Source organism: Indicator indicator, chromosome 17 (genome assembly GCF_027791375.1).
Source record: "Indicator indicator isolate 239-I01 chromosome 17, UM_Iind_1.1, whole genome shotgun sequence".
Taxonomy (NCBI): Eukaryota; Metazoa; Chordata; class Aves; order Piciformes; family Indicatoridae; genus Indicator; species Indicator indicator.
In genome coordinates, this window is record NC_072026.1 from 16,479,769 (window position 1) to 16,507,420 (window position 27,652).

A 27,652-nucleotide genomic window follows, 5' to 3' on the forward strand; every position below is an offset into this window, starting at 1 on the left:
TCCCACCCAAACCAGTCAGGGATTGTGTGATTCTGTCTCACTATCAAGATCTGATGTTTCTTTCTGTCCCCAACAGCAGCCTCGTGGATTTGACCGATCTGGAGAGATCAGCCTACAGCCACCACAGCTACCTGTCCAGTGCTCCCCTGCAGAGGTAGGACAGCTCAGGGCTGCTCTGGGGCGTCCAGCAAACTGTGAAAAGAAATGACTTCAAGATTTGGCTTTTTTGGAATATTGGGTTGAGTTTGGGGTTGCTCAGCCTGGAGAAGGGAAGGCTCCAGGACTTCAAGGGGCTGCTCACTTCCAACCCAAAGTGTTAGATGGTTCTGTGAAATAACAGCATGGAGGGTAAATGATCCTGGGAAAACAGAGTGACCTTAGGTTACAACCACCTCACAGGCTGGGGGCAGAGTGGCTGAAGACTGCCCAGTTGGAAGGACCTGGGGGTGCAGTTCAACAGCAGCTGGAGATTGAACCAGTGTGTGCCCAGGTGGTCAAGAAGGTCACCAGCATCCTAGCCTGCATCAGCAGTAATGTGGCCAGCAGGACCAGGGTAGGGATTGTCTGTCTGGACTGGTGAGGCCACACCTTGAATCCTGAGATGGGTTTTGCACCAGTTACTCCAAGAAGGACATTGAGGCACATTGAGAGCATTGAGGACATTGACAAGGCATGACCCGGGCTGCCCAGGGCAATGGTGGAGTCCTCATCCCTGGAGATATGTTGCTGGGGGCCATGGCGGTGTGGTGACCTGGCAGTGCTGGGTTCATGCTTGGACTCCATGATCCTTAAGGTCTCCTCTATCCCAAACCACTCTGTGACTGACTCTGAGATCTGTAGCACCCTGCTGCTGGGGTCACTGCACCCCTGGGCTAACCTGTGTCCCTCTGTGCTGTCTCTTGACACAAACACATGTAGAGCAGGTAGCATATGGAGAGTGGTGCTGGTGTTGGGTAAGAAACTTCTGGTACCAGCACTGGGACTGGGACCACCTTGTGTCTCAGAGGAGTTCACTCTTCTGTTCCTTCACAGGCCCAGTGACCCTGTCTGCACCTACTGCAGCCGTGAGATCCGGGACTGTCCCAAGATCATCATAGAGCATCTGAACATCTACTGCCACGAGTACTGCTTCAGGGTAAGAACCTCACCTAGGGCTTCTGCTGTGACGTGGAGTGTGGAAGGAGGAACCTTGGGGCAAAGTCTGTCCTCAGACTCCAGAGTGATATCCATAGTGTGGGCCAAATGCTTGTGTCCACAGCAGGACAAGAAAGGTCAAGCAGTCACAGGTAGTGAGGGTGTCCCCAAAAGCTCTTCAGCTCCTCAGACAAGGAGAATTCTTTATTGGTATCTGACAGAAGCAGCACCCTCCTTTCTCACATCCTTCTGGCCCCAACTTGCTGCTTTGTGCCCCTATGCAGGTCTTGCTGATCTCTCAAACCTTGCAAAGTTTTAGAAGTCAAGTCTGTGGAAATGGTGACTGTGGGAGGAGGAAGCCTCCCCAAAGCTCCAAAGTGACCTTTATCTGTTGGAGAAACCTCTGGTCTCAAAGACCTGTGCTTTTGGCATCCTCTCACCCTCATAAAATGACCCAGTGTTGGTTTCTCTGCTATCCCACCCCATGGTGACATGAGGCTTTGGTTACCTTCTAACCCCCTTTGTGTTCCTGTTGGCAGTGTGGAATTTGCCACAAAGCAATGGGAGATCTCCTGGATAAAATATTCATCCACCGGGACATTGTCCACTGTGACAAGTGCTATGAGAAGCTCTTCTAGGTGAGTGGCCCTTGGCAGCACAAGCTGGCTGGATGAGAGCTCAAGGAGCTCACTGAATGAACAAAGTTTAACCCCCACCTTTCCTGAGTGACCCACTTGGGGGTTGTCCCATGGACTTTGGTGGAAGCAGTGCCCCTTTGCTGCAGAATGAGCTGGAAACATAGAATCATAGAATGGTTTGGGTTGGAAGGGACTTTAAAGATCACCTAGTTCCAACCCCCCTACCATGGGCAGGGACACCTTCCACTAGACCAGGCTGCTCAAGGCCTCACCCAACCTAGCCTTGAACACCTCCAGGGAGGGAGCATCCACAACCTCTCTGGGCAACCTGTTGTGGTGTTTCATCAGCATCTCACATGTTAGAGCTGGTCCCAGGGGCTGGGTTAGGGCCACAATCTCTGGCCTTAATGTGATAAAGAGGCTGTGACAGCTTCACAGTGGAGAGACAAGCAGGGGATGGCTTAAGCCATGACAGGAATGTCCCTTGGCAGTTTAGAGGCTTCTCTGAAGGTAATTAAAGAGTTTCCTCCTGGTGTCCTGGGCTAACCCACAGCTTGCAGCCATAACATGCCTCCAGGCAGGAGGCAGCATGGTGTGGAAAAGGCAGTCACTGCTTTGAAAAAGATCTGTTGAAGTGAAACCAAGGGGAAACGAAAGAGTTGAGCTACCTCAACAGAGCAGGAAAGAATTGGGCTGGATGTGGGTTTGGTCATTATCTAGGACAAGAGGAAACAGCCTCAAGCTGCACCAGGGGAGGCTCAGGTTGGATATCAGAGAAACTTCTTCACTGAAGTGGTTCTCAAAGACTGGAACCAGGGAGGTGGTTGAATCCCCATCCCTGGAGGGGTTTCAAAGAGGAAGAGATGTGGTGCTGAGGGATGTGGTTTAGCACCAGTCTTGGTAGAGTTAGAAAAAGGTTGGAACAGGATGATCCTAAAGGAATTTTCCAAATTAAATGATTCTCTGATTCTATTCTATGATTATGTTTTGATTATCAGGATGGGGCAGGAGTCACCACAGTGGCAACCAGAAACCCTACCACTACCCTGAGACCATCAAAAGAGACTCCTCTCCTCACCCTGCCCCTGAAGTAGGGGAAGAGGCTCCTGCCCCACAGCTGCTTTGTCCACCCCTAATGCAACATGACCAGGCAGCTTCTTCATCCCCTTTCTGCACCCTGCTCTGCTACCCTGACCTCTCCACTGAGGAGCTTTGTGTGGAGCCCAGCTCCTGTGTTCACCTGCTTTTATTTTCTCACAGGGTTTTGCAGAGCTGGAGGAGGGCTGCCAGCAGGAAGCCTTCAGCAGCATGTCTCGGAATACATCCAACAGCTCCTGACTGCCTAAGCCAGCAGAATTCCTGCTCCCCCCATCCTCTTCCCTCAAGTTCTTTTCCCCCTCACTGCTTCATCATGCTGAGGGAGTTGAAGATCCACTGGTTTGTGCTGTCAGCTGCAGACAAGACAAGTGCCAACGCTAACACAAAGCGTCAGCAGCATCTCCAGAGAGCAAGGGGCTGGTTCTCCAAAGGTCCTGAGCCCCTTCTCCAGCTCCATGAAGATTCCAGAGTTCTGGAAGCCAGGCAGAGCCCCTTAGGTCTGAGCTAATTCCCAGAAACCTTTTTTTTGCCTCCTTTTTTTCCCCTTTTTCCTTTCATTTCTGCAGCTTAGTGCACACGAGCTGGCAGAAAGCAACCAGACCTGAGCAGCCTTCAACCCTAAATTTGGAATCTTGGGGAGGGTTTCAGTTTAGATCTTAGCAAAAGCCTATATCTGCTTTTCTCACCCCAAAAATTCTGCCCAGAAATAGCTTCTGCCTGATATCCTCTGGCTTTCAGAAGCACTTGGTGGTGTGTCAGCTCTCATTTCCCTTTCCTGCCTGGTGGCTTCTGCAGCAGTGTGTGTGGCTGTGGTCTGGTTGAGGAGATAAGGCTCTCTTCCAGCTAGGACTTTGGCTTGGCCTCTGATGGTGGTGTCTCCTGGCCATACAAAGACAGCCAGTGAATGAGCATCTCATTTTTCTCTCCTGATGAGGAGCACTGCTTGGCTGAAAGCTGAATTCCATCCCCACCTCACCAAGCCTTGCCCTGAGCCCTCTCTTATCTCCCTAAATTATTCACATCACATATGCTCTCTCACAAAACTGAACCTCCAGCAGATGCTGGACTTGTCAAAAGTCAGAATCACTTAATTTTAGCCCTTGCTAAAAGTCAGAATCGTTTAATTTTAGCCCTTAATTCAGCTGCTGAGAAAGCAGAACACCAAAACCTGGAAAACAGCTTCTCTTGCCTTCAAAGCCCAGCTCTGAATGTGTCCAGAGTTTCTGATTTCTCTCTGGAGCACCCAGGAGCTCCAGTGTGGAAATGGGTGATGACAAAAGCTCAGATGAAGGCTGTTGGTGGCCCAAGAATTGTTTCTGTGCTTGCTGGTGGAAGTTAGTATGCGTGGAAGAGCTTCACAAGTTTTGCAGCACAAGTCCACTTAGCTTTTTTTAGGTCACTGTAGCAGTTATTTCATGCAGCTATAGGCATGACCTCAGAAGCAACTCCATGAGGGGAACTCCAGTTAAAAGCAGTAACTGGCATGCTTCAGCCTGAGACCTTAAAGCCATGTCCATGACAGGGGATTGGGCAGCTTCATGCTGAATGTGTGTAGTACCACCAAGGGACCAACAACCCCCGGAAAAGCCAGGAGAGAGGTCTTCAAAACTGGCTTCTGCTTGTGGCTGCCTGTACTTTATCATCTCAGCATGGTGGGCTTAGAAAGGACCTCTGGAGATCATCCAGTCCAACCCTCTGATCAAGCAGGGTCACGCACAGCAGCTTGCCCAGGATCACAATATCCAGCTAGGTTTGGAAATTCTCCAGAGAAGGAGACTCCACAGCCTTTCTGGGCAGCCTGCTCCAGGGCTCCAGCCCCCTCACACCAAAGAATTTTCTCCTCCTGTTCAGATAGAACCTCCTCGGTTCCAGTTGATGCCTGTGGTCCCTTGTCCTGTCGCTGGGCACCATTGAGAAGAATCTGGCTCTTTTTAAGTTATCAAGATGTTAAACAGATGTTGCTTTCTGAACAGAGGGTCACAAAGCAGCATCTCTCCACAAATCACTCAGTTCTGAGACCCACAGCCAGTGTTTCCTCACTGGTACCAGTGCAGGTGGTGAGGAGAGGCTGGTACAGCAGCTGTGACATGTCTCATTGCACCAAAAGCCTGAATCTCCTTGTTCAAACCCCTGAAGCTAAAGGAAGATGATCTACAGAACGTATTCACCAAGTTCAGAGTTCTTCCTGATGGGTATGTGGCCGTAAGGGAGGACAGGATTTGTCCCTTTATGGCTTGCACCATCTTGTCAACACCATGTTCCCCTGTAGCAGTTGTTTCACCTCGGTGTAGAGCTCTAATAAACACTCTTAGCTCACAAACAGCTTCCTCACCCTGCTCTTGTGTGCCCTTTGATCGGATGGGCTGTGTCAATTCCTGCTTCTTGGAGGCCCAAGGTCATGAGCTGTCGACACAGTCACTGAGTTCTTTGTTGCAGGATGTGGCAGTGAGAGAAGAAACGGTGCCAGTGAGCCAGGAGGTGCCCTGCTCACCTTGGGATTGTTTAGCCTGGAGGAGGCTGAGGGGGGAGACCTCATTGCCGTCTACAGCCCCCTGAAAGAAGGTTGCAGTGAGGTAGGGATGGGTCTCTGCTCCCCAGTATGAGAGGAAATGGCCTGGAATTGCAGCAGGGAAGGCTCCGGTTGGATATTGGGAACATTTCCTTTCCTGCCAGCCTGGTCAGACACTGGAACAGGCTGCCCAGAGAGGTGGCTGAACCCCCGTGCCTGGAGGCGTGTAAAAGCCACAGAGATGCGGTGCCGAGGGACACGGTTTAGCGGCAGACTTGGCAGCGCTAGATAACGGTCGGACTCGACGATCTTATCGCCCGTTTCCACCCAAAACGAGCCCATGACTCCCGCAGCACCTCTCGCTCCCTCTCCTTCCCTCAACCTCGGCTCCTGCCGCGCACGCGCACAGGCCCTCACGCACCGGGCGGAGGAGTGCAGGGGGGGCACAGGGGGACTCGCGCGCGGCCGTGGGCGGGGCCTCCCTGCGCGCGCGGCGGCGGCGGCTCCTCCCCCCCCTTCCCCATCCTCCTCCCGCCGGGCGCGAGCGCGGCTTGAGGCGGCGAAGCGGGAGCGGGAAGGGCCGCTGGGTCCGGCCGCCTTCTCTTCCCTCCCTTCCATCGGCGGCCCCGGCAGGTAACTGTGTCAACGGGAAGGGAGGAGGGTTTGAGTGTATTGAGAGCTCTCGCCGTGTGCTGGCCGCACCCCGAGCCCCCCTGGTGGGCTTCCGTCAGAACCCACCCCCCCAGCTCGAGCTCCACCCGCCGGGCCGCAGCATCCCGCGGTGGGCTCACAGGCTTCCCACAGCGGCGGGGTGAGACCCTGATACCCCTCTCTCTGCCTTCATCACGCTCATCATCCCCTTCCTTTCTTTCTCTTCGCTCGTTCTCCCCTCAGCGTGGCCGCACCGGGAGCTGTCCACGCTCCGCAGCGGCGACTCGGGCCAGGGAGTCTCCATCCACCCCTGGGAAAGCCTCAAACCTTCACCCCCGGGGAGAACCGGGAGCCTCCAGCCTTCTCCTTCTCAGGGGAACGTGGCCGGAGCTGGTGTGAGGCCACAGCCTCGCCGAGGCCGGGAGGGGGAAAGGGCCGGGCCGGGGGAGCCCCGGGTGGTGTGTGTGGGGGTCACACCGGAGGCGTTTAACCACCCCCTTGCCCTCCGCCGTCCTGGAGAGGAGAGTCCGTTAACCTGCCGCTAAACACCCGGATGTCTGCTTGAGAAAGTCCAAATTATTGTCTCCCACACGGCACGGCTTGAAATGGGGCTCCCTTGGGTTTTCCTCTTTTTTTCCTCTCTCTTTTTTTTTTTTTTTACCCTCTTTTTGCAGCATATTACAGAGTGAAATTGAATATTGCCTTCTTTTTCCCCTATTCTACCGTGAAATTGAGTTTTGCAGCTTTGTTTCTTTTCCCCCTCCCTTATCTTCCCTGCTTTATTTGGGAGGTTTTGAGACTTACTACTCGTGGGAAAAGGCAGAATGGTTTGAATCTTTTTATTCCTCCTACCCTGCAAATGCGAATGCAGCTTTTGCTTCTCCTCAGCTTTGGAGGAAAATGGATTTTTCAGATGACAAATCTGATCCTTTCCCTTTCCTTGGTTCCTGGTATTTTTGCTCTGACAGCAGAACTCCTCAACTCCCTGCTGGTACATCCTTGGTGAGCTCCTGAGAGATGATTTTTTCAGAGATCCTTGGAAATCAGGAAATTCTTGTTCCTTATTGAGAGGTTTTTGGGGTGAGAATGCGTGTGAGGAGGTTTGTGAAGTGGGCATATTGAGTAGGAATCAAATTGCTTGGTAACTGGCAGTTAAAATTCTTTTCCCTGAGTCAAAATGACTTCAGGTGTGACTTTGAAAGACTGAAAGGTGTGTTTGAAGTGTGCTGCAGCCAGCTCTGTCCACTTACAGCCATTTCTAAGTGCTGTTTGTGGCCATTATTAATTCTAATATAAGCCTAAAATTTTTATCTAGCTTCTAGAATACCAAAATAAAACAACCCTGCCAAATAAAAACCATGAATGACCCCCAAACTATTTATTTTGAGGAAACAGACTGAACTTCTGCTCTTTAAGAAATGGGGGAATATTGAGGGGTGAAGGGGGGTGTCTGTGGGTTTTTTTATCTTTCTGCACTTTATAGAACACTTAATTTTAGTGCCTTTTTTCCTACCTGCTGGCAGTGAGACCTTTAAAACAGGACAAACTTTGAGGCAGCCAAGGATCATCTACATCCACACAAAAAATGAGGGTTGAAGTGCAGCTGTATCAACTCTTTTACACTTCAAATTAGCTGTGTCTCCTGTGTCTTCTGTCTTTCTGCAAAACATTGTCATTTTGGAGGGGAAACCCATTTACAAGCTCTGGGGAACATTAATTTTGTATCAGGGGCTTTGCAGTAAAGAGTCAGTTCCGTTTCCAGTTCCAATGTGCATATTCATTTCTGGTGTAAATCACCAGTGTGGGGGAAAAAAATCAGGATTTAGTGATTATTCTGTGTCAGTGTAGGAAAAATCAGGATTTAGTGATTATTCTGTGTCAGTGTAGGAAAAAAATCAGGATTTGGTGATGATTCCGTCTCAGTGTATGGAAAAAATGAGGATTTGGTGATTCTTTTGTGTCAATGTGGGGAAAAATCAGCATTTGCTGTTTGTTCTGAGTTGTAAATGTCTATGTGAAATAAACCAGTGTAATTTTAGGCCTGGGGAAGCCTGAAGAGATCTTGCACAACTTAAAGCTCTGCATACCCTTCATTGGTCAACACAACCACAGGGAGAACCAGGAGCACTTCAGGCAGGAAAAGCAGAGCTGGCTTCATTTCATGGAACTTACTGAAATATCTAATCTCTGGTAGGAGAGATTTAGCTCCTGTTTTCTGGTTTTCACTGTGTTTGCATCAGGACAGGTGAGGGGTTCACCTGCTGGAAAGCAGCTCTGTGGAGAAGGTCCTGGGAGTGCTGGTGGACAAGAAGTTCCCCAGCAATGTGCCTTTGTGGCTAAGAAGGCCAATGGTTTCCTTGAGTGCATGAAGAAGAGTGTGGCTAGCAGGTCAAGGAAGGTTCTCTTCCTCCTCCACTCTGCCCTAGTCAGGCCACAGCTGGAGTACTGGGTTCAGGGCTCCCGAGTTCAAGAGAGACAGGCAACTACTAGAGAGAGTCTAGGCTCCAAAGATGCTGAGAGGCCTGGACAATCTCTGTGAGGAGGAAAGGCTGAGAGACTTGGGGCTGCTCAGCCTGGGGAAGAGCAGCCTGAGAGGGGATCTGCTCAGTACTCAGCAAGAGATAAAGGACATGTTGGGGGAGCAAGAGGATGGGGCCAGACTCCTCTCAGTGGTGCCCAGTGACAGGACAAGGGACAAGGGGCACAAACTGGAACCCAGGAGGTTCCACCTGAACAGAAGGAGCTTTTGTATGAGTGTGCTGGAGCCCTGGAGCAGGCTGGATAGAGAGGTTCTGGAGTCTTCTCTGGAGAGCTTCCAAAACCAGCTGGCCATTGTGATCCTGGGCAAGCTGCTGTGGCTGCCCCTGCTTTAGCAGGGGGGGTTGGACTGGATGATCTCCAGGGGTCCCTTCTAACTGCCACTCTGGGATGCTGGGATCAGAGAGCTTCAGAAGCTTCAGATATCCCAGTGAGGACATTAGTTGTGCTTATTTTCCTGTCCCACACTCCCTGTACTCAGTGTTTGCTGCTAATCCATGCCAAATTGTTTTCAAGTTGTTTTCTGGTTTTCCAGGGTAAACCTGGGAATGAACAAAGGATGTTTTCACCATTCTCATGGTGTTGTCACTACCTTGACGTCAGCACCTTGCTAATGATGCTTCCTGACTTTGCTCAGGCAGTGCTTTTCTCCTGGATTTTGTTTGTAAACAGATGGAAACTGAACTATTGTGGGTGCTGAAATCCCCTTCCTTTCATACAGTTGCATTTGGAGCATAACAGTTCCACATTCTAGCTGCTTAAAACAGCAAGTTGGGTTTGTTGAAATGTTTTGTACTCATTCAAGCTCTTTTTCAATAGATTTGGATGAAATTCAGCTACCCAGTGGCATTACATTTTGCTTAGGAAAGGCAGAGATTTTGGTGTTTCCAGTTTGCCCTGCTTTGGCAGGAGGGGGTTGGACTAGATGTTCTTCAAGGTCCCTTCCAAACCATTTTATGAATCTCCAGAGGTGCCTTCCAACCCCTGTCATTCTGTGTCTCCATATACTATTACAGCTTGCAGGGTTGCATCCAAAGGTCTTTCATCTGAGATTATCATAGAATCAAAGAATGGTTTGGATAGGAAGGGACCTTTAAGATCGTTTGGTTCCAGCCTCCACTGCCATGGACAGGGACACTTCCTACTAAGACCAAGGTTGCTCAAGGCCTCATCCAACCTGACCTTGAACACCTCCAGGGAGGGAGCATTCACAGCCTCCCTGGGCAACCTGTTCCAGTGTCTAACCAAATCTTAGAGGTCTTTTCCAACCCAAACAATTCCGTGATTCTGTGCCTTTTCTGCTGGACAGCTGAGGAAAACTCTTGACACATGGAAAGACAAACTTGGCCCTCTTAGAGACAACAAAAGGGGAACAAGTCGAAGAGCCTAGAAAACACCCTCAAAAATTGGGGCTAAAACAGTTCATAGACTCACAGAATGGTTTGGTTGTAAGGGACCTTAAAGATCATCTAGTTCCAACCCCCTTCCATGGACAGGGACACCTCCCACTAGCCCAGGTTGCTCAAAGCTTCATCAGCCTGGCCTTGAGCACCTCCAGGGAGGGACTCTGTGATCTTTGTGGAGCCTTGATCTGTTCTTCATGCCTTGCAGAGAAACTGTTGTGTTCTGGATGATGGTGGTGCCTGGAAACGCTCCGGTCATCCAACAGGATCATGTTCTGGAGCCTGATTTAGGACGAGACTCCACAGAGGATTCTGCCATGGGCCCTGAGACCGAACCGGCAGCTGGGGAGGTCACGCCGGAGCTGGAGGAGGTGCGGAAGCTGCGGGAGCTTGTGAGGAGGTTGGAAATAGAGAACCAGCACCCAAGAACCAAGGGTAGCAGGAATGTGCTCGGAACAGATGTGCAGGGGGAGATCCATACTGGTGTGGATAACCATGACACTGGTCTGAATGGGATGGAAATTAATAACAGCATCAATACCATCACAGAGAAACGAGAGCTGCAGATCATGGCAGATCTGCACAGCCAGTTGAGCAAGATGAGGAAGGAGGATGGAGAAAACAACTGCCTAAAAAGAGACATGGATGCCCCAACCCAACACACCAGTGCCACCCAGGAATTGCCTCCCACCCTGTGCAAGGTGGATGAGAACATCAAATATTCCTCACATGTGGATACAAGTAATGGCCCAGAGCTGCTGGGCAGCTTGGGCACTGCAGGTGTGGATCCCTTGGCTCATATAACTGAACAAAAGCCCAGTGAGAAATGTGGAGATGGGGAAGGGCTTTCCAGTCGTGCAGAGCTGGATGAGGTGAAGGTGCTAGAACTTGAAAGCTGCCATGAAGAAGACGACAGCTGGTATGTACCTCCAAACTTTAGTGATTTACAGGGCTTGCCCTGCTGCCTTGGGGAGGTTCTGTGGTTAGCTGGGCAATATTTAAGGGTATAAAGTGATTTCCATGCAGTGCATTTGGTTTTTAGCAGCAAGACTGCAGCTTAATTCTAAGGCTTCTCTTTTTTTCTTTCTGATGCTGCTGTAGCAAGCACCAAAAACTTCCTTTCCCTGTTTATTGATGTTTAACACAGGCAGGTGAAGGAATTGGGGAGTGTTTAAGCTTTGTACACCGCTGGCAAAGCCTGGATTTAAATAAGGACTCTGTAAAACACATACTGAGATGTTAGACCCTCAGGAATTTGTGGGTAAAAGCCATTTCCACTTCCCTCAGTGTTTTTTCTTTGCAATTAACTGGTTTCTTTTGTTTAGAGACACAAACTAAAACAGATCAAAGATGTAACCCTTCACTGACCCTACCTTGGAGGACTCCACTCTACCTGCAGCCCTGTTTAGAACTTGTTTTATACATCAGCAGCCTAATTAAACTTACCCTTACACAGCTAATTAAAGCTGGAGGCTAATTCCAGCTTGTGCCATAGCTGGGACCTGAGATTTTTTTTTTTACCTGAAATTGTTTATTTTCAGGCTTTTTGTTTGAATAGCCAGTTGTTTCAAGCTGGAGCAGCTGGAGATCAACCTGGCAGAGATGCAGGGTGGTGGCTGAATAAAAAAAAAAAATCTTAAAACACCCAAAATTCATCAGCTGTCATAAGTGAAGGTAAACTTCTGTTAGAGGAGTGGAGCCTAGAAATGTGATCAGATAGCAATGGAATGGTTTGGGTTGGAAGGGACCTTCAAAATCATCTAGTTCCAATCCCCCTGCTGTGGGCGGGGTACACTTTCCACTAGACCAGTTTGCCACAAACTGATCTTGAACACCTCCAGGAGTAACAATGTCATCTTGGGTCTAAGTTCAAACATGATTATTCTCTTTGCAAGCTTTTGCAAGCTTTCTTTAAACCCTAATACTGGTTCTAACTTGATCATTGAAGCTCTTCAGCCTAGCTAAACAGAATTTAGAGCAGATTGCATGAATTAAAAAAGTAACAAAACCATAAATAGATAAGGGAATATGTTTTATTTAGTGTGGCCCCAAACCACCCCTGTCCTGGGCTGATCCCCAGCAGTGTGGACAACAGGTTGAGGGAGGGGATTCTGCCTCTCTGCTCTACTCTGCTGTGACTCCACTTGCAGTGCTGGGGCCAGCTGTGGAGTCCTCAGCACAGCAGAGACAGGGTCCTGTTGGAGCAGGGCCAGAGGAGGTCACAGCAGTGATGGGAGGGCTGGAAGCTCTCTGCTCTGAACCCAGGCTGAGAGAGTTGAGGTTGTTCAGTGTGCAGAAGAGAAGGCTTCAAGGAGACCTTCTGGTGGCCTTTCAGCACTTAAAGGAGACTCAAGTTGTTGCAAGGGGAGGTTTAGGTTGGACATGAGGAACAATTTCTTCTAAAGGGTTGTCAAGGCTCTGGCCCAGGCTGCCCAGAGCAGTAGTGGAGTTCCCATCCCTGGAAGGGGTTTCAAAGTCATGGAGTTGTGGTGCTGAAGGACATGGTTTAGTGGTGACCTGGCAGTGCTGGGCTATAGGTTGGGATGCATGATCTTAAAGTTCACTTCTGTTATTCCTTAAAGCAACTTTGTCCTTTCAAAATTAAACCAAGCTAAAAAGAAGCACCTTGAGAAGCTTGTATAACAGTGGGGAGATGTTGTGCAAGTTGTGTTAACAGCAATTACCTTTGATCATGCTGTGTTGCCTCATCGGTTTTGTTTTCCTTTTATCAAACAAAACTTGTAAAACAAGATGTTTTTGTCGTTGGCTTCTGGTTCTGGAGTTCTTCAGCTAAACTGGAAGTGAAGAATGAATAATGGATGTACAGTAGATGGATGTGCTGTGTACATCTGCACTTCTGTGTGCACCGGAGAAGTGCCAGCCTGGGGTTATTGCTCACTACCCTAAATCCTCTACATGGGCACATCTCACCTGCTGTCCAGGCAGGTATTCCTTCATTCACAGAATCCCAGCATGGTGGAGGTTGGAAGGGAGTTCTGGAGATCATCCAATCCAACCCCTCTGCTAAAGCAGGGGCACCCACAGCAGTTTCCCCAAGATCACAATGGTCAGCTGGGTTTGGAAGCTCTTCAGAGAATCCAACCCCTCCAACCCCTCTGGGCATCCTGCTGCAGGGCCCCAGCACTCTCACAACGAAGAAATTTCTCTTCCTGTTCAGATGGAACCTTCTGGGTTCCAGTTTGTTCCCACTGCCCCTTTGTATCATTCTAGTTGTAGGAGAAGATCCAATAACAGAATCCCAGACTAGTTTGGGTTGAAGGGACCCTTAAACATCATCCAGTCCAACCTCCTGCAGTCAGCAGGGACATCTGCAACTAGAGCAGGTTGCTCAGAGCCCCAGACAATCTGACCTGCAATGGGGCATCTCCCACCTCTCTGGGCAACCTGGGCCAGGCTCTTACCACTCTGTCAGATGTTTCTCCCTTCTCTGCAGTATGAATCTCCCTCTTTTAGCTTAAACCATTATCCCTTGTCCTATTATAACAGGCCTGACTTAAAATTCTGTCCCCAGCTTTCTGTTTGGCTCCTTGACATCCTGAAAGGCCCCAAGAAGGTCTCCCTGATGCTTTCTCTTCTCCAGGCTGAGCAAGCCCAAGTCTCTCAGCCTGACTTCACAGCAGAGGGCTTCCAGCCCTCCCTCCATTGTTGTGGTCTCCTTTGGCCCTACTCCAACTGCTCCATGTCCTTTCTGTTGTGGTGTTGTGCTTATGCCCCACCACTTTCCAGTAGGATGGAAATCTCTGGTTAAACCTAGCCTTTGCATTTTTAGCACTTAGACTGACGTCGTGACAGCAAAGTTCACTGCCTGGGGAGGGTGAGGACAGAAGCACCAAGGAAAAGTGCATAGAGTTTTTTCTGTTCTCTGCAGGTGCAGATAAAGTCACAGTTTCTGCTGGTTTGAAGTTTCTGCTTTAATTTGGCTCAAACTTGCAGAGCTTCCTGTGCAGCTGCCCTTGGCTTCAGCCAGACTGGCATGAGCTGGGGTTTTGTTTTTCCAAACAGGGATGCAATGGCTGAGCCTCCAAGAAGCAGGAGGTGCTGCAGGAGCTGTAACTCTGTCTTCCTCTAGTGCCTGACTCCTTTTTGAGTTCCCTTTCTCAAGTGGCTCCTCAGAAGTGTCAATATCCTCACGCCCAGTCCACTGCAAGTCAACTTTGCTGTGCTGTGAAATTCAGCACCATGCTTAACTTGGTTAAGTTGGTTAGTTTAAGTCAATTTGATGGACTGACAACACAAACAAGTATTTTTCTGGCCATAATACTAAGGATCAAAAGTCACCTTTTTCCAGCCACTGTCACCAATGGCACAACAGCCTGACTGACACACATGTAGCTGAGCTTTGTTCTGAACAAAGGGATGTGAACGGCTGAACTCACTCTGCTCTGTTTAAAAATGGGGAGAATTGTCTTTCTTTGATGTTTGTTTGAATTGTCAGGTTAGCTAAATCCAGTAAGCACTGGGAAAATGCACCTGGGCCTGGCAACAGGTATGGAAACATCTGCCAAAGCTTTTGGGGTTCCTGAAGGAGCCTCACCTTGAGTTTTGGTCCTACATCTCAGCATGATGTATGTGAGGCAGGTTTAACTGGAGAAGGTTTTGCTCTGAGCATTTCACCCAATGGCAAGTGACAACTTAGAAGTTCTTTAGACAGTTAGAACGTTCAGAAAGTAAATATTTGGGCATAGTCTCAATTTGAGATTCTGCTGGTTCCTGGTCACTCTTGAACTGGGAAGCTCAGAACTGCACCCAGTAGTGGCCTCACTTAGGGCAGAAGGGCAGGAGAACCTTCCTCAACCTGAACTGGGGAGCCAAAGCTTTTGTTTGTTTTTTTTTTTAAGAAAAACGTCTGGAGTCGTGTGTCCAGTTCTGGACAGTTCTTCCCAGTTCAACAGAAACAGGGAGCTACTGGAGAGTAGAATTCCAGCAGAATCTCAGATTGAGACTATGCCCAAAAGTTAACCCAGCTAAACTTCAGGGCCGTTTGCTCCTCACTGGTGGCCAGTTTGCTCTGTGGTTCACTCCCAGGGCTGTTTGCAGGGAGGCCAGTACAGAAGGGAACAAACAAGATACACTTGAAATCATGTTATCTTGTTTGTCCACCTCAGTGTTTGTCCTTCTTGGACACTCCCTGTGTATAGGAATTAGGTTGTGGTTTTCTCTGCCTCCCGCTGATAGTTCTCCTGCAGTGAGTTATGTTCAGCGCTTTGTCAGATGTTCCCCTGCTGGTCCTTTGGTGCTCTGCCAGTTCATAGAATGGTTTGGGTTGCAAGGGGGCTTCAAGATCATCCAGTTCCAATACCCCCCTGCAGTGGGCAGGGACATCTTCCACAAGACCAGGTTGCTCAAGGCCTCATCCAGCCTGGTCTTGAACACCTCCAGGGAGGGGACACTGTGTGGGTAACCTGTTCCAATAGTTGGTCAGCTATTTTTCCTGCTCAGACTTGGGAAGGGAGGATTTTAACATGGATGTAAGATGAACTAATTCAAACTCCAACCCATTCTGAACCTTGGAGTGTTCTGATGAGAGGGGAAGAAAGCAGAAGTGAAAAGCCCTCAACTTTTTCAGTACTTTTTCCTTTTTACTGGATTAGGCTATTCTTAGGTGAGGGATTGACCTGCTGGAAAGCAGCTCTGTGGCCTCACTGGGGCAGAGGGAGAGGAGAACCTCCCTCAACCTGCTGGCCACATTCTTGATGCACCCCAGGATGCCACTGGCCATTTTGGCCATGAGGACACATTGCTGGCTCATGGTCATCCTGAACTCTTCCCCAGAGCTACTTGCAAAGGAAAACACTGAACCTGACAATGTCAAACCAAACCAAAATTCCTCCTTTTTTTATTATTTTTTTTTTTAATCAGTTGCTTATCAGTGCTCTGCAAAACGGACTTAGCTTCTGAGTTTTGTGGAATTATGAGACCATCTCTTTGCCAACAGACTTGTCAGCTGGAAAATCAGGGTCCTCTGGCAGACTACTGAGGACGTGAACAACCTTGGACACTCTGCTCCATGTGGAAATGGTTCCAGCAGTCCCACAAATATTAGCATTTTCAGCTGGGACCATCCTGAGTAGAAGAAACATGATTAGAAGCATGGAAAAGAGCTGGGTAGAACAAATCCCTCCTGAAGCAGAGTAGGATTTTTCCCCTTAACCTAAAATAGGTGAAGAACAGCATGACCTGCCCTGAGGAGGCTGCTGCCTTCTTTTTTATTGGGTGGTTTTCTTGCTCCTTTCTAGGTATGAACTGTAAAATCCAGAGAGAGTCAGAGCACTTTGCTTTCTCTGCTTTATTGGACCTGAGTGGTTGTAATGCTCAGCTGCCTGTGCAGGAGAGCAGCCAGACATGCTGGTGGGCCTTCCAGATAGGAGAACATTCAGTGATGGCTGGAAAGCTGCCTGGCAGGAAAAGACCTGGGGCTGCTTGTTGACAGCTGGCTGAACATGAGCCAGCAGTGTGCTCACGTAGCCAAGAAGGCCACCAGCATCTTCGCCTGCGTCAGCAACGGTGTGGCCAGCAAGACCAGAGCAGGGATTGTCCCACTGGACTGGACACTGGTGAGGCCACCCCTTGAGTCCTGGGGTGAGTTGTGGGCCCCTCCAAGGAAAACATTGAGGTGCTGGAGGTCCAGAGGAAGGCAGCAAAGCTGGTGAAGGGTCTGAAGAACAGAGGAGAGAGGGGCAGCTGAGGCACCTGGGGTCATTCAGCCTGGAGAAAAGGAGGCTGAGGGGAGACCTTCTAGCTCTCTGCAACTTCCTGAAAGGAGGCTGGAGCCAGGTGGGGGTTGGTCTCTTCTCCCTTGTATCAGATGATAGAACGAGAAGAAACTGCTATGGGAGGTTTAGGTTGAATATGTGGAATAATTTGCTTCATGCAAGAGTGGTCAGGCATTGGAACAGGTTGCCTAGGAAGGTGGAGGAGTCCCCATGTCTGGTAGTGTTCAAAAATAGTTGGACATGGCACTCCAGGACATGATTTAGTGGGCATGATGGTGTTGGGTTGAAGGCTGGACTACACAATCTCAGAGAGCTCTTTTCCAACCCAAACAATTCTATGATTCTGTTGCTTACTGTTGTGGAAATCAGTGGCTGGATGTTTCAAGTTAATGAGCTGTTTTTTTTCTTTTTTTTTTCCTGTCTCCTTTCAACCCTTCCAAGGCTCTACGTCTCCCCAAGGAAACCTGTCATAGATCCCAAACCAGACTCACCTTTAAAATGGTGCCGACAGGTGCTGGATAATCCCAGTCCTGAGACAGAAGCAGCCTGTAGGACCCTTCTGAACAGACTGGATCAAGGTATGTAAAACCATGGACATTCCTCCTTTTTTCTAGTCATGCTTTATCTCCTTGATTGAGAAACTCTCAAACCCAGGGATTGTGGAGCTTTTGATGGCTGTAGTGAGGAATATCTCCAGAGATAACCCTTCAGATATTGTGCTTTTGGTGCCTGTTTGTGCAAAGCACGTTTGTTATGGTACAAAATCTCCCTGCTTTTGGTTAACCTTGGGGCTATCTCAACTGCTGAAGGTAAGATCATTCTGTGAAGCTCCTAATCACAAGGAACAGGCAAAACAAACGCAGCTCTCTGGGTTTTGTAAGACACAGAGGCTTTTTTTTTTTTTTTAGTTTGTTTTTTTTTTTAATAGTTTTTGTTACTTGGAAGGGTTCAGAAGGCAGCTCAGCAGCCCCTTCATGCACAGATCATTGAGTAAGTCATGTCCTTAGTGTTGTAGCTGGTAATTTCCAATGTCAGCATGAATGCACTCAGTGCTGCTGCCTGATTTCTTCTTGGTTGTTTCACCACTTCTGTGTGAGCCTCTGAGCTGAAAAGTACTTCAGAAGGATTGCTTAATTTGCTCTCCTTTCAGTAGTTTGATGCTGGTTTGATTGCATCATTTTGAATGTGAAATAATACATGGAATGATCCAAGGGTGGACGCCCTCTCCTGTGAGGCTAGGCTGTGAGAGTTGGTCGTGTTCAGCCTAGAGAAGAGAAGGCTCCAGGGAGACCTTCTGGTGGCCTTTCAGGACTTCAAAAGGACCTACAGGAAAGCTGAGGACAGGCTTTTGAGCAGGGCCTGCTATGATAGGACACAAGGGGTGATGGTTTGAGCTAAAAGACGGAGATTCAGATTGGAGAGAAGGAAGAAATGTTTTACCCTGAGGATGGTGGGACCCTGGCCCAGGCTGCCCAGAGAGGTGGGAGATGTCCCATCCCTGGAACCATTGCAGGTCAGGTTGTTTGTGACTCTGAGCAACTATTTGCAAATGTCCCTGATGACTATGGGAGGGTTGGACTGGATGATGTTTAAGGGTCCCTTCAACACAAACCAGTCTGGGATTCTATGTTTGTTGGACCTGTTCCTGCAACTAGAATGCCACCAAGACACCAACTGTTCCATGATTCTCTATGTGAACATAAAGTCCGGTGGAGCTCTTCACAGTCAGGATGGGTGTAGGAGTGACAGGTATTTAGGAAGCCACTCAGCCTTGAAAGCCAGCATAGGAACTTCCAGAAGGGTGTAGCTTCTTTGAGCCACATTTCCCAGCACCCATTCTTGGAATCCCTCAGAAGTGACAACACAATTTGAAGGGGTTGAATCAGCAAGGGGACAGGTGCTGCTTTGACATCTCAGAACTGACACCACCAAGATGTGCTAGCTGAAGTACATTTGTTCCAGCGTGTTCAACCTTGTTTGTTCTGCTGCCTTGCTTTATCTTGTGCTCTTTGTGGTTATTTTTAAGGATAATTTGATAACCTTTCTGGCTTTTTTTGTATTTTTCCTTCTAGCCAGTAGATGGAAAAACCTGTATTGCAGCCCGCTGGCCTCTCCAAGCGCACATAACTTGAGTACAGAGCCAGGCTCCTCTAGCAATGCACTAAACTCTCCAGGCCATCTCAAATCGACTAACAAAGCACTACTAACCTGTGGCAGCTCAGGTATGGTCTGGCAGCAGAGCAGGGCAAACCTGGGGGCTTTAAAATGCAAGGAGTTAGGGCTAAGAGGCTGCCCAGGAAGGTGGTTGAAACCCCATCCCTGAAAGCATTCCAAGTCAGGTTATTTGGAGCTCTGAGCAACCTGCTCTAGTTGCAGGTGGCCCTGCTGACAGCAGGGGGATTGGACTAGATGAGCTTTCAAATTCTCTTTCAACCCAAACCGTTTCATGATTCTCTGATCTTCAACCATTTGACCTTTAAAATTCCATTTCAACCCAGAGCATTCCATGATTCTCTGATCTTCAACCATTTGACCTTTAAAGGCCCCTTCAACCCAAAGCATTCCATCATTTTATGATTCTGATGGGCACAAGGAAAAGTTGTCAAGAGATGCAAATCCACCCATGGGCTTTTCTCCTTTTGATTTACTCATTGATTGCCCCAGGTTTCATCTGTTACCTGAGAGAAAACCTCCTTGCATTCTAAATGCCCTGTAGTTATCTCAAGGGGTTGGGTTTATACCTCTTATCAATTGTACTAATTTTTAAGTGACTTAAACTAGAAACCAGCCATTGGGGTGAAGAAAATACTGCTCTTAGTTGATGTTATCATGTGTAGCTGTTAACTTCATCAAGGTACATGGATTCTCTTTGGCTAGTTGGAAAGCTTGTGAGGTTTTATTTGAAAACATCACTGTAGGCAGCAGGAACAAGCCTTCTCCTTGAAGGTAAAATCTGTAGCCTCCCAGATAAGCTTCTGATGGGCAAAGTGGGCAGCTACACACAACACCACAAGGGTTTTCCCTCAGACCTCCTGGTATCTGGAGTAAAATCTCCTACCTTAGAAGCAATTTACACACAATTCTTGCTGAAAAGCTCTGTATGTAGGTAGGATGATGATGGCCTCAAGTTTGCTCTCATGTCTAAGCTGCAGTGAAAGTGTCCCTGTTGCTCTTCCAGGAGCTTCCTATGTCATCACTGCACTTCACTTCACATTCAGTTTCCCAGCACAAACTCTTTGCCTCTTGGCTTCTTCCAAGGATCTTGATTTGTTTGGGGTTTGTGGAAGTTGCTGCATCCTAATCTGCACGTTTGGAAACACAAAGCATGATTAACAGCTTCTGGCTTGAAACTTGATATTGAATTAACTTTTTTCCTGTTTTTAATTAAAAAAAAAAAAAAAGTTTGCCTGTGGTTGTTTTCCCAGCTGCAGGTAGCTGCTGTAAATAGAAATTAACAGTTGTGTTTTGCAAGCAAAGGGTGATTTTTGCTGGTGTCAAGGTTCAGGGCTGAGCTGGCCACCAGATCAGTGTCAGATGTTCCCCCTGAACCCCTCTGCTTCCCAAAGGGATGAAAGGAGAGAGACTGATGGGATGGGGAAAAAAAAACTAAACCAGCTGAGATGGAAAGAAGAATAATCCCATGAAACAGAGACAGACACAAACCAATGTGAAACCCAACCCCTGATGGCAATGATGTCACCATTGGCACCACTGATGCTGGGGGCATGCACTGGGCAAGTCCCAGACTGGACTCAGCAGCAGATGAGAACAGATTCAGGAGCTGGATTCTGGAACTGGATTCAGGAACGCAGGGATCTGGATGGAAAGCAGAAGGGGCAAAGTCCTCCTGGGACACTGGCTAGGGAAGAAGAGGCTTAGCCCTGGTGATCCCTCAGCTGTCTCCTGAAGGTGTCCCCCATGGGATGCAATCCCTTGTTGGGCAGCAGAGGGTCACCTGTCTAGTCTTCTCCTCCCCACAGGTGCCACCTCTGCCTTCCTGCCCCCCAGTGTGGGGCACAAGATGTGGCAGTGCCCTTGGTGTGCCCAGGAGCAAGGCCAAGGCAGAGCCTTTCTGCAGCCCAGCCCTTGTCAGGAGCTCTCCCCATCAGGTTCTCCCTGCTAGAAGCAGCCCCTGGCTGTGCAAACCTGCCCTGAACTTCAGAAAGTGCCTCACTGAGCAGAGCCTGAGCTGAGAAGTCACATCCTGACCAGATTCAGCTCTGCTCCAGCTCAGAGCAGGACAGTTGTGTAAATGCTAACAGGAGTTTAAAGTTCAACATCAGCTTGAATGACTCAAATTTGATTTTATTTCTGAGGAAAATGGAGCTTCCCCCAACAGTGACTTCCCTTCAAAACTAAACAGAAAAGCTTCTTACAACCCCCAACTGTGGCCTGGTTTGAAGTTTCTCTAATGAAAACCATCAGCAGCTGGTCTTGCAGTGCTGAGCCACCAGTTTTTAACTGATGAAAGAATGTGAATGTTGGGGATGGCTTTTGTCCCTTCCTTGGCTGTTTTAACTAACCCTGCAATTCAAATCCTCAGAACCAAAGTCAACACACACAAGGGGAATTTTGCTTTTAAAGAAGCTGTCTTTGGGATACAACTGCATCAAAACTCTATGTTTTAGTATTGAAGGTGTTAATTTGCACCAAAAATCCAGCTTTTAGCATTAAGTGTGTTAATTACAGGAGGAAGTCGTTGTTTATTCATTATGCTGCATCCCAGGCGTGCAATCCCTGCACTTCACCTTGGCTTGGATTGCTCACCAGGTCTTCTCCTGCCACCAGAAGGAAAGAAACAGGCTGATGTTTACAGCCATGTGGTTAATACTGGAGGTTTTGACTTGGAGTGACAAGGACACCCTCCTCATACTACAGTCACACTTCTGTCCCCCTGTTGTGGCACTATCTTGAAGCTGGAAAGGCTTCACGCCTCTCGAAATGAGGAATTTGAGTTTTGATGGTACAAAGCAGCTTGCTCAATGTCCAACTAAGAAATGTCTTTTACTCTTGGACTCCAAACTTGTGTTTTCTGTGTCAGCAGTTTCTACTCTTCAGAACAAGGTAAAGAAGCAGGATTGGGAAGCTGCTGCTTGTTCCTGCCTGACTGGAGTGAACCATGATTGGAAAAGGTTCCTCAGCAAAGGGGTTTAGGTGTTAAGCTGAAGATAAAGTATTTCTAGTGTCATTGATGAGAGTTATTTGGTAGGTGTTCTGTCTTCAGGAGTTTTAGGAGCACAGGAGGCCAAGCTGCCTGAGTTGCACACCCCACTGCTGGATGATAAAGTCCTGCTTTGGTGGCTGCTGTGCCACAGCCTGCTCAGCATTTCAGTGCTGAGCTCAAATTCCTGCTTGAGCAGGATTTGTGGTGCCTGCTCCAGCTGAAAGTGATGTTCAATGCTGTTAGGCTCTTCCATATCTATTATTTAGCTGATTTTCTGTCAAATAATGGGATTTAATTATTAATTTTAATGAGTCTAAATCTATAGAGTACTAATTTCGTCCTTATCTTGGAATTGCTTTTATGTAACAACATCCTGTCTCCTAAAATAGCTCTGCAAGTTAAATGTTCTTACCTTTTTGAGGGTTAGTTCTGCCAGGAGCATCTTATGGTAGTTCGGAACATAAACATGTGGCCATGGAGAGGTTTTACCTTCACTAACCCTTCTGTGCCCCTCAAAATTTCTTTGTCTGACTTCCCCCTCCAAACGTTTCTAGTGATGTGGGGTGGGGTTTATTTTTGGGTTTGGGTTATTTTTAATACAAAGCAGTAAGACAGTTATAAAACAGGGAAAGAAGATGGAGGATGCTCAGTGCTCCTCCATCCTTTGAGATCTCCTCAAAGATCACACCTCGAGCCAAAACTCATGGTAGGAAGCTGCTCTTATCACTGCCTATGTCTGCTGGCCATCCACAGATGGAGATAAGCTAGCACAGTCACAAGGTTTATGATGAGAAAGGGGAAAAAGCAAAAGGTTAAACCTCAGGGAAAGGGAGGAGGCAGTGAAGTGTCCACTCTGCTTTGCACAGCAGATTGCACAACTGATTTCTGTGCTCTGAAAGCCATTTGGATCCTCTTAGTCCTCACCAACACCCTGCCAGGCACTATGTGTGACTTCTCTGCTTAAAATCTAGATCCATGAAAATCTCTCTCTGTCCCTCGTTCAAGGCAGAATTCATCCTGCTGGAGACAATGACCCAGCAACCCTTTGTATCTCCTGGACAGAAATCCATCATTTATTTTCCCTGGACAATTTACCTCCTGGAAGCTGCAGGTTTGGAGGAGAACCTCCAAACAGACTTGAGAACACACTGGGGGTTGTGTTCTCCAGTTGTGGCTAACTTCTTAATTACTTCTAGCAACCATAGCTCAGCTGCAGTGATTTGGGGAATAAATGCTCTGTGATCACTCCTGGTTTGCATGTCGTAGTCTGAAGGTTCTCTTTCTTTTTCCTCTTTAAGGTTACCTGAGCATGCATTCAGCACTGAGCTCCCAGTCATCAGTGGACAGTGAGCTGAGCACATCTGATGACTCCATCTCTATGGGCTACAAGTTGCAGGACCTGACAGATGTCCAGGTTATGGCACGTCTTCAGGAAGAAAGTATGTGCCTTCCTTTTGTGTGACAGGAGTGGGGTGGATTCCACCTCTTCTTCCTTTTCCCTCTCCCCACAAAGAAAGAACTTAATGTTTGTGATTTGCAGCTTAGAAACTTACAGACCAAAGTCAGTGTATAACCTTCTCAAGGTGTCACCTTGAGACCAGAGGATAGTCTTTGTGAAATGTTGAGACCTCTGGTGATCATCCAGTCCAACCCTCTGCTAAAGCAGGGGCACCCACAGCAGCTTGCCCAGGATCACAGGCACCAGCTGGGTTTGGAATCTCTCCGTAACCTCTCTGGGCAGCCTGCTCCAGGGCTCCAGCACCCTCACTCTGATTAAGTTTCTCCTCCTGCTCAGGTGGAACCTCGTGGGTGTCAGTTTGAGCCCCCACTGCCCCTTGTCCTGTCACTGGGCACCACTGAGAAGAGTCTGGCCCCATCCTCTTGCCCCCACCCTTTAGATATTGACCACCTCTCTGCCAGACCATAGTTGGTTTCCAATGTACTATGAAGCGTTGGGGCATGAAACTGCAACAGAAAGGACATGGATCTGTTGGAGCATGGCCACAGCAATGGTAGGAGAGCTGGAAGCCCTCTGCTGTGAGGCCAGGCTGAGAGAATTGGGCTTGTTCAGCCTGGAGAAGAGAAGGCTCCAGGAAGATCTTCAGGTGGCCTTTCAGGACTTCAAGGGGCCAAGCAGAAAGCTGGGGACAGATGTTTGAGCAGGGCCTGTTGTGACAGGACAAGAAGTGATGGTTTAAGCTAAAAGAGGGAGATTCAGACTGGAAAGAAGGGAAAAATGTTTGACACTGAGGCCTAGGTTGCCGGAGAGGCGGTAGATGCCCCATCCCTGGCACCATTGCAGGGCAGGTTGGTTGTGGCTCTGAGCAACCTGCTCTAGTTGCAGATGTCCCTGCTGGCTGCAGGGGGCTTGGACTGGATGAACTTTCTCCCAAACCATTCACCACAATTACTGCACTTGCGTGTGTGACTTAAGGAACTGTTTGCTCTAAAGAGGATTGCTGTGGGTGACACTGCTCCAGTTTAGAGATTTTATGTGCTGTGTCTCCAGCAGAGTCATTACCTTGATTCTCCTTCCAAGGTGAAATGAACCATTGATGATTTGTCCAGAGAGGTTGTGGATGCCCCCTCCCTGGAGGTTCTCAAGGCTAGGTTGGATGAGGCCTTGAGCAACCAAGTCTGGTTGAGAGGCGTCCCTGCCCATGGTAGGGAGGTTGAAGTAGGTATCTCTGAGGTCAATCCAGCTACTCTATGATGAGAAGATAAATTGAACCAGCAACTTCTCTTCTAGCTGTGCTGCAGCTGGGTAAGGAATTGACTTTGAAGCATGGTGACCTTGACCTGTGTTGTCTTCTCCAGGCCTGCGCCAGGATTGTGCCTCCAGCTCTGCGTCGGTCTCGCGGCGCAGCTCCAGTGCCTCCCTGCACTCCCTGCGCAGGGGCACCTACAGTGACCAGGAGTTTGACACCTACAGCCTGGAGGATGAGGATGACGACTGCTCCCTGTCCTACCGCAGTGCCCACCGCTACTCGCCGTCCCCGCTCAGCTCTCCCCGCTGCCAGTCCCCTTCCTCCACCACAGACTACGGCAGGTCATCCTCATCCCGCATCCGACCCCCCAGGAGATCCCTCCAGAGCCCCATGCAGGACCGCCTCAAGTACGCCAACAGCGAAGGTGAGCTTCGGGGGGGCCTTGGTGAGCTCCCTGGGGGCTTTGGTAGCAACCAGTGGAAAGGTTTTTTCATATCAGAAAATGGTTTGAGTTGGAAGGGGGAGAAGTTAAAGATCAGCTGATTCCAACCCCTCTGCCGTGGGCAGGCACACCTCCCGCTAGACCGCAGAGTCACAGAATGTTAGAGGTTGGAAGGGACCTCTGAAGATCATAGAGTCCAACTCCCTGCCCAAGCAGGATCATCTAGGGCAGGTCACACAGGAACACATCCAGATGGGCCTTGAAAGTCTCCAGAGATGGAAACTCCACAAACTCTCTGGGCAGCCTGTTCCGGTGCTCCATCACCTTTAAAGAAGTTCTTCCTCACATTTAAATGGAACTTATGTTCAAATTTCTACCCATTACCTGTTGTCCTGTCACTGGGCTCCACTGGGAAGAGTCTGGCTCCATCCTCTTTCCCCCAACCCTTCACTGTTCATGGCTTAGTGGTGACTTAGTAGTGCTGGGTTCATGGTTGGACAGTAACGGTGGTGAGACACAGGAACAGGTTATCCAGGGAGGTTGTGATGCCCCCTCCCTGGAGATGTTCAAGGCCAGGTTGGATGAGGTCTTGAGCAACCTGCTCTAGTGGAAGATGTCCCTGCTTCTGGTGGGGGTATTGGGACTAGATGATCTGAAAGATCCCTTCACACCCAAACCATTCTATGAATCTGAGGCCTTTTCCAACCCAAAGAATCCCATGGTTCCATCATGCTGTGCTACCAGCACCATCAAGCAGAGGTTGCTCTTGGTTGCAGAGGAGATGCGCCACAGCATGCCCAACCTGGCCAGGACCAGCCTTCGAGCCTTGGAGTCCGTCCGGAGCAGTCGCAGCTTGGAGTCTGACCTGCAGGTGCCCAACAGCCGAATTCCAAAAACCCAGCAGCGCTCAGCAGGTCAGTGCCAGGTCTTCAGCACCCACCCTTGGGCTGGTTAACCCACCTGCCAAAGCCCCAGCCCTTGACCATCCCATATCATGAAGTGTTGCCAACTGGGTGGTGGTTTTGTCTTCCCCATCTCCAGGTCTGGCTCCCAGTAAGCTCAGGTATTCCTCCAGTGCTGGGCAGCCTCCGTTGACGGTGCGCCAAGCCATGAAGGCAGGGTCATGCCCAAACTCTCTGCTGACACCACGGCAACCAGTGAAGGCCTGCAGCTACACCAGTCCTGCCACTGGAGTTCGCAAAGCACAGGCAGCTTCCCTCAGCACCAGCACCTCCAGGAGCACCACCATGGGTACTGGGGCAAAAAACCCCCCTGTGAAAGCTCGTGCATCTGTGGGAGGAGTGGCAGTGCCCAGGAGCAAGCCAACACCACCCTCCAGAAGGTGAGGCTGAGCCTTTAAGTTCCACAGACCTCCATGCCTGCTTTTATTGCAGAGATTTGTGATGCCCATCCCCTGTTTTGAAGTGTGATGGGGTCTGGAGTTGGGTCAGATGGACTGATTGACTTGAGATAGAACCACAGAATGCTTTAGGCTGGAAGGTATGGACCTTTAAAGCTCATCTAGTCCACCTCACCTGGACATTAGGATGAAGTTCTTTACTATGAGGGTGCTGGAACACTGGAACAGGTTGGAGGTGGAACCATTGCAGGTCAGATTGTTTTGGGCTCTGAGCAACCTGCTCTAGTTGCAGATGTCCCTGCAGACTGCAGAGGGGCTGGACTAGATGAGCTTTAAAGGTCCCTTCAACCCAATCCAGTGTGGGATTCTCTGATCTTCAACTAGATCCACTTGATCCCATTGTCTTGAGGCACCTGCTCTGCTTTTAGTTGTGGTGAATTCACCACCAAACTGCCAAGAGGAGGGCAACAAAGTTGGTGAAGGGTCTGGAGGTCTGGTGAGGAGCAGCTGAGGGGGCTTAGCCTGGAGAAAAGAAGGCCCAGGGGACACCTTCTGGCTCTCTACAACTCCCTGAAAGGAGGTTGGAGCCAGGTGGGGTTGGTCTCTTCTCCCAAGAAACAAGTAACAGGACAAGAGGAAAAGACCTCACGTTGTGACAGGGAAGGTTTAGGTTGGACATTAGAAGAAGCTTCTTTAAGAAAGGGTTCTCAAATGCTGGAACAGGCTCCTGAGGGAGGTGACTGAGTCTCTAATCTCTATCCCTGGAGGTGTTTCAAAGAGGCAGAGCTGTGGTGCTGAGGGACATGGTTTAGCCCCAGCCTTGGGGCTGAGAATGGTTGGACAGGATGATCTCTAGAGGTCTTTTCCAACCAAAATCTTTCTCTGATTCTGTGACATCGCCCAAAGTTCAATGTTGCAGAAGCCCTCATGTCATCTAATACTCCTGTTCACACCAACCTATTACTGGGGCTTGTAGCTCTTGGTGACCAGTCTTTTATCCCCCACCCCAGGTTTCTTCAGTCAGCTCAGCCCACTGAGGATGACTCCTGGAAGGAAGGGTGCTACTGACACCCCAAACCCCGCCGTGAAGCAGGACCCAGCTGGCTGGGCACAGGAACATTAGCTGAGACGTAAACTCCGGACCCCATCACACCACAGACCAATGTACATAGTCCCTCTCCTCTTGACCTCCACCTCTCCCCACCTTCTGCTCGTCTGCCAAGAGCCCAACCTCACCGTGGTGGAACAGGCACCTGTGCTTCCACCACTCAGA

At 49.1% G+C, this 27,652-nt stretch overlaps 2 protein-coding genes across 2 annotated transcripts in view; both read left to right on the forward strand.

Annotated features, from left to right (window-relative positions):
• The window catches only part of ZNF185 (zinc finger protein 185 with LIM domain), a 28,430-nt gene extending 26,658 nt beyond the window's left edge, over nt 1-1,772 (forward strand). Inside the window, exons 24-26 of the mRNA XM_054388872.1 lie at nt 77-154; nt 1,033-1,135; nt 1,674-1,772. Of these exons, the coding sequence (XP_054244847.1) occupies nt 77-154; nt 1,033-1,135; nt 1,674-1,772 (280 nt within the window). The remainder of the gene's footprint in view (nt 1-76; nt 155-1,032; nt 1,136-1,673) is intronic.
• An 8,426-nt stretch (nt 1,773-10,198) lies between these two features.
• LOC128972672 (SLAIN motif-containing protein-like) lies at nt 10,199-27,447 on the forward strand. The gene is made up of 8 exons (XM_054388760.1): nt 10,199-10,890; nt 17,147-17,283; nt 18,778-18,927; nt 23,168-23,308; nt 24,687-25,001; nt 25,796-25,933; nt 26,061-26,361; nt 27,390-27,447. Exons 1-8 carry the CDS (start codon nt 10,199-10,201, stop codon nt 27,445-27,447), a joined length of 1,932 nt encoding a protein of 643 aa, XP_054244735.1.
• Nucleotides 27,448-27,652: the final 205 nt, after the last annotated feature.